The sequence below is a fragment of the Papio anubis genome, chromosome 13 (assembly GCF_008728515.1).
Source record: "Papio anubis isolate 15944 chromosome 13, Panubis1.0, whole genome shotgun sequence".
Lineage (NCBI taxonomy): Eukaryota > Metazoa > Chordata > Mammalia > Primates > Cercopithecidae > Papio > Papio anubis.
The window spans coordinates 31080855-31096373 of NC_044988.1; the positions used below are offsets into that span (position 1 = coordinate 31080855).

The window sequence follows — 15519 nt, forward strand, 5'->3', positions numbered from 1 at the left end:
TGCTTTCATAAGAACTAATTGAAGAGGGAGCTAGTTTGCATCTCGTTCTTGCATACCCTGAGTCATGAAAAACATTTTCTCTTAAGCAAAATTGAAAGAAAGAAAAGAGAGAAAGAGGGCCAAAAAAAAAAAAAAAAAGAAAGAAAGAAAGAAAAAAAAAAGGTTGCCATCCAGTGGAGGAAGGAGTAATTCCCAGCTTCATTCAGGAAAAACGCAGGCTGAAATATGCTTAACTGTTTTAACTTGACTGGGGATTTTTACCACCATATGGGTTTTTTTTCGTGACATCCGGAGCCAAATGGGTGCAGTATGCCTTTAAGAAAAGAGGTGCCTCACTAAACTTCGCTGTAGTTGTGTTTCACCGTTTCGGTAGGGAAGGAAAGTGTTAATTTCTTATTTGTACACTTTTTTTCCCCGACTTCCTTCCTATTCACTTCATTAAATCTAGAGGCAGTTCAGCATGGGAGCCGTCTGTATGTTGAATTAGGGCTCGCACTCTTGCGCAACACGTCACCAGTCGGAAACTGGGGGTTTGCTTCTGTGATTTATTTCATTATTGTGCTGGTAAAAGGTTTGGAAGGGAATTCTTTTTGGGGGTAGTACTTTAGCATTGTGTAGCAAGTTTTTGGGTTTTTTTTTTGTGTGCCCCCCAACCCCCAGCGCTGAGTTTGAGTCAGTTGAGCCAGTTTAATAAATAATTTTTTAAAATAAAAGAACAGTTTAAAATCTCCATGAATAATTTTACTTACATGCAGGAGTAATCTTACTCTACTCTTTATGTGCGAAAAGCATTGGGAAGTATTTAGTGAATTGATTTCCATTAGAAAAAGACCCTTAGAAATCACAGAACATAAAGCACTGCATATGGATGTGTTTGGGGTCTTTGGGGAGGAGGGAAGATGTTTTGTAGCTCTCTGCATTCCTGCATAAAACCTTAGTTTAAGGGGAATAATGGTCAGTACTTTGTGTGTTTCCTTGTAATTCCAGAACCTAAATTTAATAAGAATCTGCACGTATTAGCAATTGTAATAAAAATTGTTTCAGTTGTTCTGTTTGCAATTTAATTTGTTTTCGCTTCTTAGCTACTCACAGATTTAGAGATTTAAAACTCCAAATATCACAAGCTTATGCTTTTTCCCTCTTTTCAAAATTGAGGGGGGTGAGAGTAGAAATATCCTTTTTACAACTCCCCCCAACTTCATTTATCCCACTGAGAAGAAAAACAATGAAAAATTTTACAGCATGAAACTGAAAGTGAAGTGTTACAGTTGTTCTGGATTTTCTTTAAAGAGCAGAATTACATATTATATTAAAATATTTGAACCTTAGAACATGCACATTGCTTTTATTTACATGCATTTAATTTTTTTAAAAATTGTCTTCTATTTTAAAAATCATTTCGACTGCTCCAAACCATGCTGCTATTTTTTTAAAAATAAGGTATAAAATGCCAAAAAAGCATACCTTGTTTTAATTGTTTAAAATAAATTTGAATATTAATTTGTTTTCTTACTGGCTTAATTGTTAAAATGTGAGCAAGAATCAGAAACCACCTGAGCTAAAATCTCTAATTCTGCTGCCTGGAATAATAAGGGAAAAAAATATGATAAGTAGTTGTCAATATTAAAACAGGCTGAAGGAGGAAGCCTTCGGGCCTTGTAGTAGGTAGAATGAAACAGCAGATTTGAGTATCCACAATCCTTTCAGTATTAAATTTTCAGTAAAATAAAATTACTTGTATATGAAAACATAGCCTTTCCCCAGCTCTCTTTTTTTTCCTGATCAGCTGATGAAGAGACTAGCAGCTCGCTGCTTTGCTGGCTTGTTAATTTTATCCCCACTAACTGTGATTTCCGATAGCCGGCCTGCTGATAGTGGTAAGGTAAATATCCTTTTTCGTTGCCGTCTTGAAGATTCAGTAGAACTACATCCCAGGCATGTGTAGGTGTGTAACACATCAAAAGCCGGTGTTCTCCGTATTTCTGTGTGCAACTGGGTGCTTGAGGAGAGCAATACCATTAACTGTTGACAGCCTTGCATGCTGTATTTATTATTAGCATGTTCAGCCTCCAAGATATGCGGGACAATTTCCTTTTCTTAATCTTCGCTTAGCTGCAGTGTGTTTAGCTGTATAGTGGGTGTCCTGCTTTTTAGGCAAATGAATATTAATGCAATAATGTGAAGCTTTTTTTTTTTTCTTTTCCTTTTTCCTCATAACTCATCAGATCTCGCCTCCTTCATAGTGGTTATCTGAACACTGTAGGATCGTGATGGAAATTGTCTTTTGATTATTAAGGCCTAGGCTCAGACTGTCCCTTAGGAATCTGTCTGTGTGCATGTTGCTTCTATGGATTTGCACATTGGAGGATGCATAGAAAACATATTTTTTTAAAAATCCCACTGGCATTTTTAACATGCCAGGTTGTTTTGTGTTCTGCACCAGGTTTTCTTCACAAAACCTTTCTTTTTCAGGAAGCATTGTACATAAGTGAAAGAAATTATGTCTGAGCTGTAATCACTCTTTATATTGATTGTTATACTCACATGATCATAAATATTAGCCATGTTTGGTGCTGTGGAGAAATGAAGGTAATTGCCTTATGATTAGAGCTCTTTCAGCTACGAGAAAGGATTGATTATCATTTGCATACTGGAGGCAATATTGAGAGGCAGGAGGAACAAATAACAACATTAGTTATTTTGTGTGAGAGAGCAATCTCAAAATATAATTTAAAGATTTTTTTTAGAACATTTCTATGTTCAAATTTTATGTTCTTTTTTTTTTTTCCTTTGCAGTATTTTTCCTCTATTTTTCTTTTGAGTTTTGAGATTTACCAGGAAAAAAAAAAAGTTTAAACTTCTGGGTCTGTCACATGGATCTTTTAGCCCTTTATGAACAGGTTTCTTTTATACCTGGTTGTTTTTATAGCTATTTTATTGTCTCTCTGCATTAGTGCTGCTGGCTCTGGTTTAAAGCAAGCGTTTGCAGGTAATTGGAAAAAAGTGTTTATTGTTTGTGAGTGTGTGTGTTCTTTATCGAATGATTTAAGTGCGTTTACCAAGGAATGTGGCTTTGTACTTTCCCGTTTCCTTGTTTACTAATTGCCACGTTAGAACAAAAATCTAGATGGAATTTTGATTTATATTGTTAATCATGAACAAATTGATGCAAAACCTCAAGAAAAGGTCAAAGCTTATATGCTCGTGTGGATGTATTCTTAGGGATTTTTTTTTCATAACCCACCCCTCGTTTTGTTTACCTTTTCCTTCCCTTACAGTATTGAGAAAATTAGGGTCATGTTCTTAAACTGAGCTAAAATTTCATCTGGATTCAGTTATCATCAAATACTTGAATTTATAGATCTTTTAATATTTGTCATATTCTTCTTTACTGTGAGTGTTTTGGGCCTTCAGTGTGTTTTGCTCATGAAACAGACTTGAGTTAAAGATGCATTTATCCAATATGGTAGCATTCCTTTTTTCTTCTTCCTCCACTGATTACTGTTAAATTTTACTTCTTTTTTTTTGGTTAATTTTTCATTGTATTCTAATTGTTGAAGCTATATATAAATATACACATACTTTTTTTGTCTTGGTTATTTTCTTGTCTTGAATTTTTCTCCTTTGTTTTCAATGAACAGGCCATTGAAGACGGCAATTTGGAGGAAATGGAAGAGGAAGTACGGCTTAAGAAGCGAAAAAGACGAAGAAATGTGGATAAAGATCCTGCGAAAGAAGATGTGGAAAAAGCTAAGAAGAGAAGAGGCCGCCCTCCTGCTGAGAAACTGTCACCAAATCCCCCCAAACTGACAAAGCAGATGAACGCTATCATCGATACTGTGATAAACTACAAAGATAGGTGAGTGTTTGGTTCCTTCACCTTGATCATCTCTCACCAAGATGCCGAATGGTGCTACCTAAGGAGGGAGCAGTTGTTAAGTTATGCACTTAGGTTTTATTAAGGTTCTTTCTAGTTTGTGTTTTATAGCTTGCTTTCTTTGTACCTGTTTAAAATGGCCACTATTGCTATTTTGTGTGATGTTTCATAATGTATCATTTAAGATAGTTGAAAATTTAGTTTAGATTACAAAATTTAAAAAAAAAATCTAAATTAGAAAAGGATTCTTAAGGACCTCTGAAATACCATCTGAAAATGAAGATATTTCAGATGAAAGGGATTGGAATGATGGAGTAAAATTATTTTTTTGAATTGAATTGTTAGAGAAAGAAGAATCCTAATATATTCAAGGTAAATATCTCATGTGAAGACTGTTTAAAGCAAAATAGATGCTTCCTAGTAAATACAGTTTCTTCTTTCCTTCCAACACTTGACTTTCTGAGCTCTTGTTTGAGTTATCTCTTTCTTCCTAATACCACATAGTCAGCATGGTCTTTCAGCAAACTTACCTTTTTCATGGGATTTTTGGATACTGACTTTGAGAAAGCTGTGTTGGACACTCCTCCCAGGCCATTTTAAACAATGAATAATTATTTGAAAACCAAAGACACTGTAGGGTGTCAGTCAGACGCATACAGTAGATGAACTAGTTAGGCTACACTTTGGTTAGTTAACTTGGTTTCCACTTTATTATCACGTGGTAATGTTTGCATTTGAAGATGGCTTCTAGTTTCAGTTGATAATTTGACGGGAAACAGGCATTTTCACGCAGTTGCATAGTGGTATTAATCGGTTTTTAATTACCAGTTGAAAAAATTTTTTTCTCAAGGGGGTGCATCATTCCTGGAGTTACTGCAGTACCAGGTCGATGTGTGGAGTTGGTGGAGCAAGCTCCTGTTCTAGCTCCCTGCTTCCGAAATCCACTTAACGTGTTGTCCTCGGATAGAGGAGGAATCAGATATTAAGCATGTAACAACAGATACTACACTTGATCTTAGCCAAAAGGCTGAGAAGCAGTTAGTTACCAGAAATGTTTGACATTAACTAGTGTTGCTCTGTACCCCTGTGTTTAACATGAATAACTACGTTGTGTTTTTAGTTTTTCATTATGGGTTTGCTGAATACATCATAGCAGGAAGGAAAAATTAGTATAAAAATTAAGTAGTATAAAAAGCAAGAAACTTTCCACTGTGGGGTTTTGCTGTTAAGCCTTTCTTATCTATAAGGAGTTTTCAGAAATGGGAAAAGAGGAGTAGGTGGAGATGTTTGTGAAAAGGCCAGAATTTCTTGCTCCATTTTGCCCACCAGGTCTGTCAGATTTTGTGCTTACTATTTTCCTTTTTTCAAAAAATAAATAAATAATTGCATCCCCTTTGAGGCTTCTGAAGTGGCCACAAAAGGCAACCCCATTCTCTTGGGTTTGGACCAGCTGTTCATTAATGAAGGGGAATGACAGCAATCCAGGAAGGAAATTTTGACCACAAATCCATGCTTTGTCCAGACTGAACATGAAAACTTCCTTGTAAACCATGAATCAGTAACTCTCAGGTTTCTATTCACCCCCCAGCTCCCCTTGTATATTTGCCATAGAAAGGGACGGTATTCTAGAAGCCAGCTTGGATTATGATGCCTTATTTTCTCAGTCCCTGGTTTAAAGCAAAATATTACTAAGTAGAGAGCATCACCCTGCATATACATCAAACTTTTTTGCCTTTGTCTCAGGAGAGTGTAACATCTGTTTCTCTGACCAGATGTGCTGTGATGTGTGACAGGCATTTTGTTCATTACTCGCTGAGTGAGTCGAGGGCTGTTGCAACACTGAGAAGGGCCAGGAAAGTCCTTGGAGGTTGAGAACCTAGGCCTTTCGTTCTAAGGTGATGGCTGTGTCTTTCTCTAGTGACATAAAAGAAGTCACCAACAGGTGGACTACATACTGCCAGCAGATTTATTTGGTTTTATGTTGTTCTTTGGAGGAGTGGGGGTCAGCAATACATAAACCTGGAGAGATTTCTTGCAAAAATTTCCCTCCCACCCCCCACCCTTTTGAAAAACCTGAAACTCTGGTGGCACTTTGCCCAGCTCTCCCTAAGGTAGCAATCAGTAGGCACGAAGAAGTGGCCATCCTTTCATTGGCAGCATCATGCTCTAGGTTGCCGCAGTCCCCATCACTCCCTATCATCTCTTCAATATGGAGTGGGTTACCATTTACCATCATGCTTTTTATGCCTGGCTCACTTCATTCATTTGTATTACCTGCAGGCTCCATAGCTTTTGAGTTTATGACTTCCTGGTGTATGTGGCTTATGGGCTGACCACTTTCCTAGAAACCATCCAAAAATACAGAGTGATAGGAGATTCTATGCCTTAAACCTCAGCTAATCATTGCATAGTGGTTTAGAGTACAGACTCTTGTCTTGATTTAACCGCCTGCATTTGAATCCTGACTCTGGCATTCACTAGCTTGGGGACAGTTGAGTAATTTACTTAATCTCCCTGAGCCTCAGTTTGCCCATCCAAAAAAATGGGATTCATTACTATGCCTGCCTCTAGAGTCCTTATGAGTCATCAAGGAGTTAATGTAACTCAGGCTCTTTGAACAGTTTCGTTATTAATAATCAGCCTTTCAGACTTTGAGGCTGATCAGGTAGGTGAATGGACCTCTGAGCACCGGAAAGAAAGTGTCCTTGTTGATGCTGGTTTCTGTGGTTTTATTTCTAGAAACAGAAAATGCAGTTTCAATGGTACTGCTTATTGAGTTGTACTGTAGGTAAAGGGTATTTAAATATTTCAGCATGCAGATATTGAGTAGTTTTTTCTTTTTCACTTTTCCTTGTTTTATTTGCTTACTTACTTTTCCTTAAAAAGTGTCCTGGTAAGACACGTTCTATTAGCTCCCACATTTAGATGCTTTCTGGGGAGTATGTACTAAATTTCCCACCACTGAATGTTTCATATACATTTCATGTTGGTAATCCTCTAGAAAAAGCACTAACTATTTATATTTTGTATTTCTCTTTAACTTGGTACTCAAGTAGGAGGCACTCAAATTAGGAGAGCCTTAATTAGATACAGTATCATATTTTTGGTTGGTTTTAGAAAATGCTGCTGGGAGATGTACATTTCACTGTGTTGAGATTTTTGCACCATTAAAGTCAGTTACTTAAATAGTAACTCAACCCACCTGTGAAAGAAATACCACCTGTGCTAACCTCCTTCCCATCACTTTGGTCAAATGTTAGGGCTCTGACGTTCATGTAGATTAACAGCATATTAAATAAGAACTGCCATTTATATTTAACTGATATATAAGAAGAATTAATTAGCTCTCATGAGACAGTTGTTTAAAGTTCATGCATGATTCTGGGGCAGATGTATCTTGATATTTTCATAAAGAACTAAGATCATTTATGTGTGTATTTATTGCTTTTTAGTCAGTGATAGGACTTGTTTTTTAAAAGGAGGGTACTTTCTAAAAATCTGACCCTGAAGAGCCAGATATTGTGTGATTCATAAATGTAAAATCTTTCTGCAGTAACTGCTATTCAGAGGTAGTACTGGTCTGCTGCTACTGGCCCCCATCATTTTATTTGCACAAATAGAAAACTTTATATCAAGTAGTATTAGAAGGCTTTGTTTTGACCTGTTAAGCATGCTTTGTTTTCTGCTTATTTAGAAGCTTTTAGAAACTCATATTCTCAATTTATGTAATATTTAGCCCAAAACTGTTCTTTGAGAAGGGATTCATCCTGTTTGCATTTGTACCTTTGAAGATTGCCCCTGGGATGAGACGTAGAATTAGATGGTGAAGAGTAGAGTCTATGGAGCTGTTCCAACTCTAGAGGCTTTTAGTTACTTGGATAAAGAAGAGAGAGAGAGATTCCTAGAGACATTCTTAAAGTTGGAAGGGACATTTAGCTCTGCCTGGCCCAACTTCCCACAACACAAGTAAGTCCCCCTGTACCACCTCTGGCATGTGGTCATCCACGTCCACGTGGACCCTCCAGTGTGAGCTCCCTGCTTCAGAGCAGTTCTTGGCACCGAAAGACAGTTGTAAACACATCGCCATTTCCTACATTAAAAGGGATGCAGCCCTCTGACCCCTAGCTATTTGTTCTACTTGAAACCTCGGAGAATAAATCTGCTGTCATTCTGAGAAATATCCTTTAAAATGTATCAACAAGCATATCTACGTCAGGACATTCTTCTTCAGGTTGGAACACTTCACTTTGCTCTCTGAGTGATGCCTAGACATTGGCCACATTCCAGTCTCCTAGTGTCCCATTTAAAACATGGCACCCAGAACTCCAATGGCGTATTCTGATCATTAATTGCAGGGTAGTTAGCTTCCTTATTCTGGACACCAGAATTCTGTTAGCATAACTGAAGAGTATGTTTACTTTTTCCAGCAACCTTGACAGAGTTAACTCATTGAATATGTGACTTGTTGAAATAAACCCCACTCCCCACCCCAAAACACACATACACAACTCTGATTTCATATGAATACTGCCAAGGTTAGCTTTCAACTAAGCCTGATGTTTTTGAACCTATACCCGCTGACTGTGTCCTCATTCCTGTGTAGTTCCAGCCTTACTACTTTTCGTCCCATCATCCTTGCATGTTGCTGTACCCCTAAATTTTTATTTTTGTAAAAATTGCATTTACGTATCTTAAGTTTTTGTCATCCAAAGATTTGATATGAGCTATTGCTTAGAAACTTAGACAAAGGACAGGTCTCTGTGACATACCCCTGAAAATCACTTCAGGTTGACATGAATATATTAACCAGTAATCCTTAAGGTTGGTTACCCATCAATGAACTCATATAGCCATGCTCTCATGTCACCCACATTTATCCTTTCTCAGCATTATCAAGAAAGGCTAAAACCATGATACACCATGGCTATAGCCTTTCCAATCTATCAACCTAGAAACCCTGCCGAAGAAGTGAAATGAGGTTAGCTTGCCATGGCTTTTTCTAAGAGACCTCCTGCTGTCACTTAATGATGTTATTTATCTTTTCTAAATAGCCCTGTGGCATCTGAATGATTTCTTCTAAATTTTTACTAAGGGTCAACATCAAGCGTAACAGTCTCAAGTTTTCTTTCTCATATTAAAATTGGGACATGTGCTTATCTCTAGTCTTCTGATTCCATTTTTATGCTCTTGTGATTTCCTAAATGTTATTAGCAGAAGCAATCTACATGCTTTTCCAGGATGTAATTAGTTTGCAACTGGACACTTGAACTTACTTGAAGTGGCTTGATATGCTCTTTCTATCAACTCTCCTATCAGGAGCTTTTGTTCACCATTTATTGTGCCTTGCTTTTCAAATATGAGCATTGTTCTCATTCCTGAAGAATCTGGAGACAGAAAGTGAGTAGGGTGTCATCACCTCCTCCCTCTCTATCGATTGTTTGAAGACAATTCTTTCAGAAGCAGTCCGCAGGAAGACTAGCCCTGCTGTCTTTAAAAGGGTTTGGACATCAGGTCTAGCCTTGAAGATGGATGCAGTAAAGCGGTGGAGGAGGCAGCAGATACCTGCCTGGTCAGAACCTGGTCAGTCCAATTGGTGACCACAGCCCCAGTGCACAGTGGAGTGGCAGCCACATGGCTCCTGCCTCCCTCTTTAGTCTCTGCTGTCTTCCCCCAGCTGGGAATACGTTCTTCTTGCCCCTAAATTTAATAAGCCTTTGTGGTATCTCTGGGAATTGTGGTAAGACTCAGCTTGTCCTGAATTTTTAGTTCACATTGGAGAAAAATCATTCCTTCTTTCTAGAAATATTACCATCATTTTTTTCTTATTTCCAGCACCATACTGTTGAATATAATTATAAGGTGAAAATTCCAAGTACTTACCCCCACTAGCTCATCATGCAGTGGAAGAGAGAGCTTTCCTGTGGGATATTACTGAAGAGGTAGCTGGCCTGGGGAATTCAGGGAAGTAGGGGTCACATGGGCCCCATTATCTGAGGATACAATGACATTACCTGGTGCTTATAATGAGTTTAGGACGTTATAATAACATTTACCTGGAAAAATGAGCTTTTTTTTTTTGAGATGGAGTTTCACTCTTGTTGCCCAGGCTGGAGTGCAACTGCACAATCTCAGCTCACTGCAACCTCCGCCTCCCGGGTTCAAGCAATTCTCCTGCCTTAGCCTCCGGAGTTGCTGGGAGTACAGGCGTGCACCACCATGCCTGGCTAATTTTGTATTTTTAGTAGAGACAGGGTTTCACCATGTTGGTCAGGCTGGTCTCGAACTCCTCACCTCAGGTGATCTGCCTTTCTCAGCCTCCCAAAGTGCTGGGATTATAGGCATGAGCCACCATGCCCGGCAAGTGATCTGATATGTTATTACATTATAGCACCTTTCTAAGAATTTGATAAACTACAAACTGTGGACTAATTGTACTTAATTCCTGTACGTACTGAAAAGTAATTTGCAGCATTTTTCTTATTTTGAGAAGGACTGAAACTCTGTTGAAGGCCCACATGTAATCAGCCCATTCTCCAGAAGGGCAGGGCTCTTATTTAAAAATGTTGCCTTGTTCCAAGGCTTTCTCTGCCTCGGAAGTTCTTTATTTGAAGTGTGTTAGGTATTTACTGTGTCAAAGGCTTTCCCACACTGATTATCATCTCAAGGCTTCATCAAACCAATGGATCTTTACACTGGCATTCATACTGTCTTTCTAAAATAAGTTTTAGTAAACCAAATCCATGTCATTGTGTAGTATTATTTTTTGTTGCTTTGTTTTAGGGTTTTAAAAATTTGTATTTTTTTCCCCCAAGCCAATCAGATGGCTGACCTGCATGGACTTCTTATCAGAATGATTTGAAATTATTCTACTGGGATCTTTGGTTGTTCAGAACCATTGAGTTGTCATATCTGTCAGTCTTAGATGACAGAGCCACGCCTAGCTCTCTGAATTATTGACAGTCTACTCTGTAGAGTGTCTAAGGTAGTACTTGTTGTTTTCAGGTTTTCCTCCCATCACTTTTGCATATTCGGCGATGACATGATCTACTTAAGCTTCTGTGTCTCCTTGGTCAGCACCATCATTTGCCCAAGGTCCTAAATGTGAAATAATAAACACTTTCCCAATTCTCTGCCTTACTGCTGACACTCAAATACAGAGTGCCCTCAACATGCTTCTAATTGTCCCTGCAAGACACCCGTTCATCTGCCTCCTCACACCCTGTCTGCCTGAGGCCCTTGTGCTGCTGGCCTGGCCTGGGAAGCTGCAGGGTGGACTGTGTGCCCTGCCTCCAGTCTCTTCCTCCTGGCTTCTTTCTGAGGCACCTAACTGGTCATTTCCTATTGTAACTTTAGAACTCTTCACAGCGGCCTCTTGTCTACCCGATGATGACCAGACTTCTTAGCATGGGAGAACTGTTATCTTCCACAGTCTGAACCTTCAGATCTTCCCAACTCTGTTTTCCAGTGCACCCCTCCCAGCTCTCCTTATATTTCAGACATTCCAAATATTTCTGTATATTTTGAAGACAGCACATGCACTTCCACCCCTCTGTTGATTGGTTTATGGGTTTATGCTTTTCCCTCTCTGCAACGCCCTGACTCTCAGCTGACTCTAAAGCAGAATGTGGCATTGACTCTGAGAAGGGATTTATACGTGGACAGGCATAGGCTGTGAATGCCAAAGGGTGCTGTCTACACCTAGGGAGATCTAGAGGGTATGGAGGTCTTCCCAGGGTCTGTGAACCCTGGCAGCTGCTTCCCTGCCACCACACAAAGGGACACCAACATAGCAGTTTCAAAAATCCTCAACTGAAGAGGCTTTTCTAGAGGCTTGTAGAAGTGCCCGAGACCCCAGGTAGTGGTTTATTTTCACTTCCCACAGAAGATCATGAATTCAGCGATCTATTGAAAGGGAATAGAGCTCTTGGAAGCAGAGCTGACTAGTTAGATGGTGTTCAGACCCAAACTGGCTGACGCTTGAAATACCTTCTATGTGCGGGCTACTGTAACAGAGCGCTTTATCCTATTTGATTTTTATACCTTTCTGAGGTAAGTATTTTCCCCATTTTACAAATGAGGGGCTAAACTCAGATAGACTAGCACTACCTTCCCAAGATCACACACACCTCTAGCCAGCGGCTGCCTGTCTTCCACCTTCTGGAACAGTGAATGGAACATGTATAGAGGGAACAGGGTAACAGGAATTTCTGTGTGTGACAGAAGTAGGAAAATCCCAGAAAGGTTAGGAAATCTACTTTCCCCCGATTTTTGGAGAACTGTGTTATTCTTCCGAATGAGGTTCCAAACATAACCCCGTGTAATCTTCTTAACAAGGCAGGTTGGTGAGGAGACTGAGGCTTGGAGAGTAAAATGACTTAGGCCAGGTCGCCCAGCCTAGGAAGAAGGAGCCGGGCGGGGACGAGAACCCAGGTCTTCTGACTCTAGTGTTCTTTCTACTCTACCGCAGGTGTAACGTGGAGAAGGTGCCCAGTAATTCTCAGTTGGAAATAGAAGGAAACAGGTCAGGATCTGTCTTGTATTCCCCTATCTCTAAATACAGGTATTCCCTCGGTACATGAAACAGATTGAATCCTAGAATCGGCCTTTGGAAGCAAATGTCTTCGGTCACCTCCTGATCACCCCTACTTGGAGTGCGGGATAGAGGCACAGATACTCTTGAACACCTGTCATGGCTTCTGAAGTTGTTGTGCTGTATTTTAATCTGGCTGTGTCCATTCTACACATGTACTTCTTACAAGGGTATTGGGAGCTCCTGGAAAGCCCGCCCTAACTGCAGCATCTTGGAGATGGGTTTCTGTTGCTTCCCCCTCCCTTCCAGCACAGCTTCTGCTGTATGTTCCTTGGGCTTCTTTAACTCTGTGCTGTCTTGGTTTAGAAGCTTAATGCAAAGCACCTGTAGTGACTTGATCTCCTGTGAGACATGAAGAAGCGTGCATGTTCACGCTGTGCCTGCATTCCGGAGTTGATCATGGCATGCAGAGGGCAGTTGCTGAGTTGTCTCTTGTTTGTGTGATGGGTTGGGTTTCAGGGTGTGACTCCTGGGCCTACCTGTTGTGTGTAGTCCCAAGCATCTGAAGCCAGTCTCTTTCAAGCTCTGTGTGCCTTTGCTTCTGTTGGGTAGAAAGCAGAAATGCTTTTCTCCTAGAGATAGCGTGAACGTTAGATGACATTGGTTGAGCTGGAGAGATGGATGTGCATGATACGCCAAGGCTAGGAGCTCTTACTCTTGTAAGAGAGATAACATTTCTTTCTTCCTTTCAGTCAACCTGTACTTAAAAAAAATGTTGATACAGTGCTTTACCATCCATATTTCAATTTTTTCAGCTGACCCAATAACATCCTTTACAACATTTTTTCCACCAGCATAGGATCCAATCTAGGACTGGAGAGAGAGAATTGAGGATGTATCCTGTATTTCAGAATGAACACAGATCACTGGTTGTGGCATTCTTCTTTATATAAGGAAATTAAAAACTAGGGGTGATTTATACTTACCCATTTTTGTGTGGAGATGAAACTGTTGGGCAAGATTGTCAATTTTTGATATTTCTTGTTGCAGTTCAGTAAACAATGACTAATCCTGGGAACCAGGCACATAAACTATAGTGTCCACTGAGAAACATCAGGAATTTTGTTCTGTATTTGTCATTATGAGAAAGAACTCAGCCTGGATTCTGACTTGGAGATTGAAACAACAAATAGTTGACTTTATAAGTTTGGGCAGTTTAAATAAAGGAGGCCTTATGGCGAAATGGCATGATGTAAGCTAAATGCCCCGCCCAGGAAACAGGGACAGGCAGGAGCTCCTTTCCCTCTTTCCCCTCTTCTGTCAAGATGGTCATGTGACCATGAAAAGTAGATCAGTAACTGTAAAGGCTATTTATTGCAAGTCCCCGGTGCCATACCCGGGCTTTTTGAGGGGAGATGATATTATGGTATATGGTTAGGAACTAGATAAATTCATTTTCACTAAAGATACATTTAAACTAATTTCCAGAGGCATAGCAAGGGGCTTGGTGTTTGCTTCCTCAAGGCTCTCTGGAGTCTGTCTTGCCCCTTGCGGTCTGTCACACACACTTCCTTTTCTGTAAGCCCGAGCTGACAGCATGGTGTTTGGAGATTGTATTACGATGAATTTACTCTTTCTTCAGAAGACTTTTTAAAAAATTCTTTCTTCAGTGGTCGAAAGAGGCTCTTTGTAAGTATTGAAAATGGGGGGAAAAAATGAATTAAATGGAGATATTTAAAGCACAATTGGAAAGAGCTATGTCAACAAATAATGCAAGTACCTGGTATGAATGACACATACACACAGGGTGGGATGGGAAGGGATGGGGCAGGAGTGGAGAGCGCTTCTAACTGGCTGTGAGCAGAGTGGGAATTTCTCAAACAGATGGGTGAAGGGAGGATGGGTGAGAGAGGCAGAGTTTGTGGTGGTGTGTGCGGGAATGGGGATGTAGCCATGGAGGCATGGAAAGCAGGCCCCCTCTAGAGACTACACCAGTGTGACCAGCTCATTAGAGACAAGGGAAGACCAGGACAGCCCGGGTGAGGCTGGAGAAGCCTCAGCTCAGATCCCGGAAGGTCTTGAACACCAAGCTGAGGAGGAATTTTGATGTACTCTTCTAGGAGTGGGGTCTTGAGGGCAGTCTGTAGTCATCGCAGTGACTGTTAGGAGCACTGTTTCAAGGAGACCAGTGGAGAGCACACCTGAGTTCTGGGCGTGAGCGTGCAGGGACCAGCGTGTAATGTCTGTCATGTGGGAGAGGGGAGGCGACACCCAGGGAGCCGAGATCAGCCCTGCAGTGGAAAGTAAAGAGCCAAGAGAGGATCATGGGGATACAGTGAGATTTGTGTTCGGAAATGTCACTGATAGTTGTGAAGGATGGATCGAAGGAGGCATACATTAGGAGAATGTTGTCAGGTAGTGGAGGAAGATAGTCCTTAAAATAAGGAAGTGGCAGTAGGTAGGAAGACAAGGGAATAAATACCCAGAGTGAGGATTGACAAGACTTAGGGGCAGTCTGGATGTGTGAGGAGGAGAGGAGGAAGAGGAGGAGGAGGAAGAGAACTCACATAGCTCTTGGATCTCTGCCCTGAGTGATCGGTGAACGGCGGTGCCATTTACAGAAATGCAGGTGGCAGGAAAGTTGGTGTGCGTGAAGGCACTTATATGTATGTGTGTGTGCACATGTGCATGTATGTAGTTACCTGGCCCTGCATACACTATCACAGGACAGCTGAATTCTCTACTTGGCCATTAGCAGCCCTTGACGTTGTGATTATGTTGTTAGTATTGACCGCTCTTTCAGGACCAGCCAACAGGCTCTTTTAGGCAAAATTTATTTTTAGTACCAGACATCTTGTATTGCTTTAAATGAGGGTGAGAGGCTGTAATGATAGCTCTCAAGCCCAAGCACCTCTGCATTTTAGTGGCTCTAATTTCATGATAGAGAATTACCATGAAATAGCACTGTGACCAAGTAGATGCACTTTTAGGAAATTTTAGGTGTAGGTGAAGCACCTTCATTCATTCATTCTCTGTTTCTGATAGTTTGGACCCAGAATCAAGCTTGACAGTTTATCTTGTAGAGTAGCAGCCTCCTGAGGTCAGAGCCTCA

The 15519-nt window shown here is 40.4% G+C and overlaps 1 protein-coding gene and 1 non-coding gene across 15 annotated transcripts in view; one reads left to right on the forward strand and one right to left on the reverse strand.

Moving 5' to 3' along the window:
• Positions 1 to 15519, forward strand: part of SMARCA2 (SWI/SNF related, matrix associated, actin dependent regulator of chromatin, subfamily a, member 2) — a 182214-nt gene that overhangs the window by 146905 nt on the left and 19790 nt on the right. For 8 of the 14 annotated variants that reach the window (XM_031654174.1, XM_031654181.1, XM_031654176.1 and 5 more), the window contains 2 exons: positions 3642 to 3859; positions 12345 to 12398. In XM_031654174.1, the coding sequence (XP_031510034.1) occupies positions 3642 to 3859; positions 12345 to 12398 (272 nt within the window). Of the gene's footprint in view, positions 1 to 220; positions 370 to 430; positions 572 to 1786; positions 1883 to 3641; positions 3860 to 12344; positions 12399 to 15519 lie in introns of those variants that run through there. The other 6 variants (XM_031654180.1, XM_031654187.1, XM_031654186.1 and 3 more) reach the window with 5 other exon arrangements.
• LOC116270186 lies at positions 4726 to 4916 on the reverse strand. The gene has a single exon (XR_004178111.1). It is a non-coding gene; the product is annotated as a U2 spliceosomal RNA (small nuclear RNA).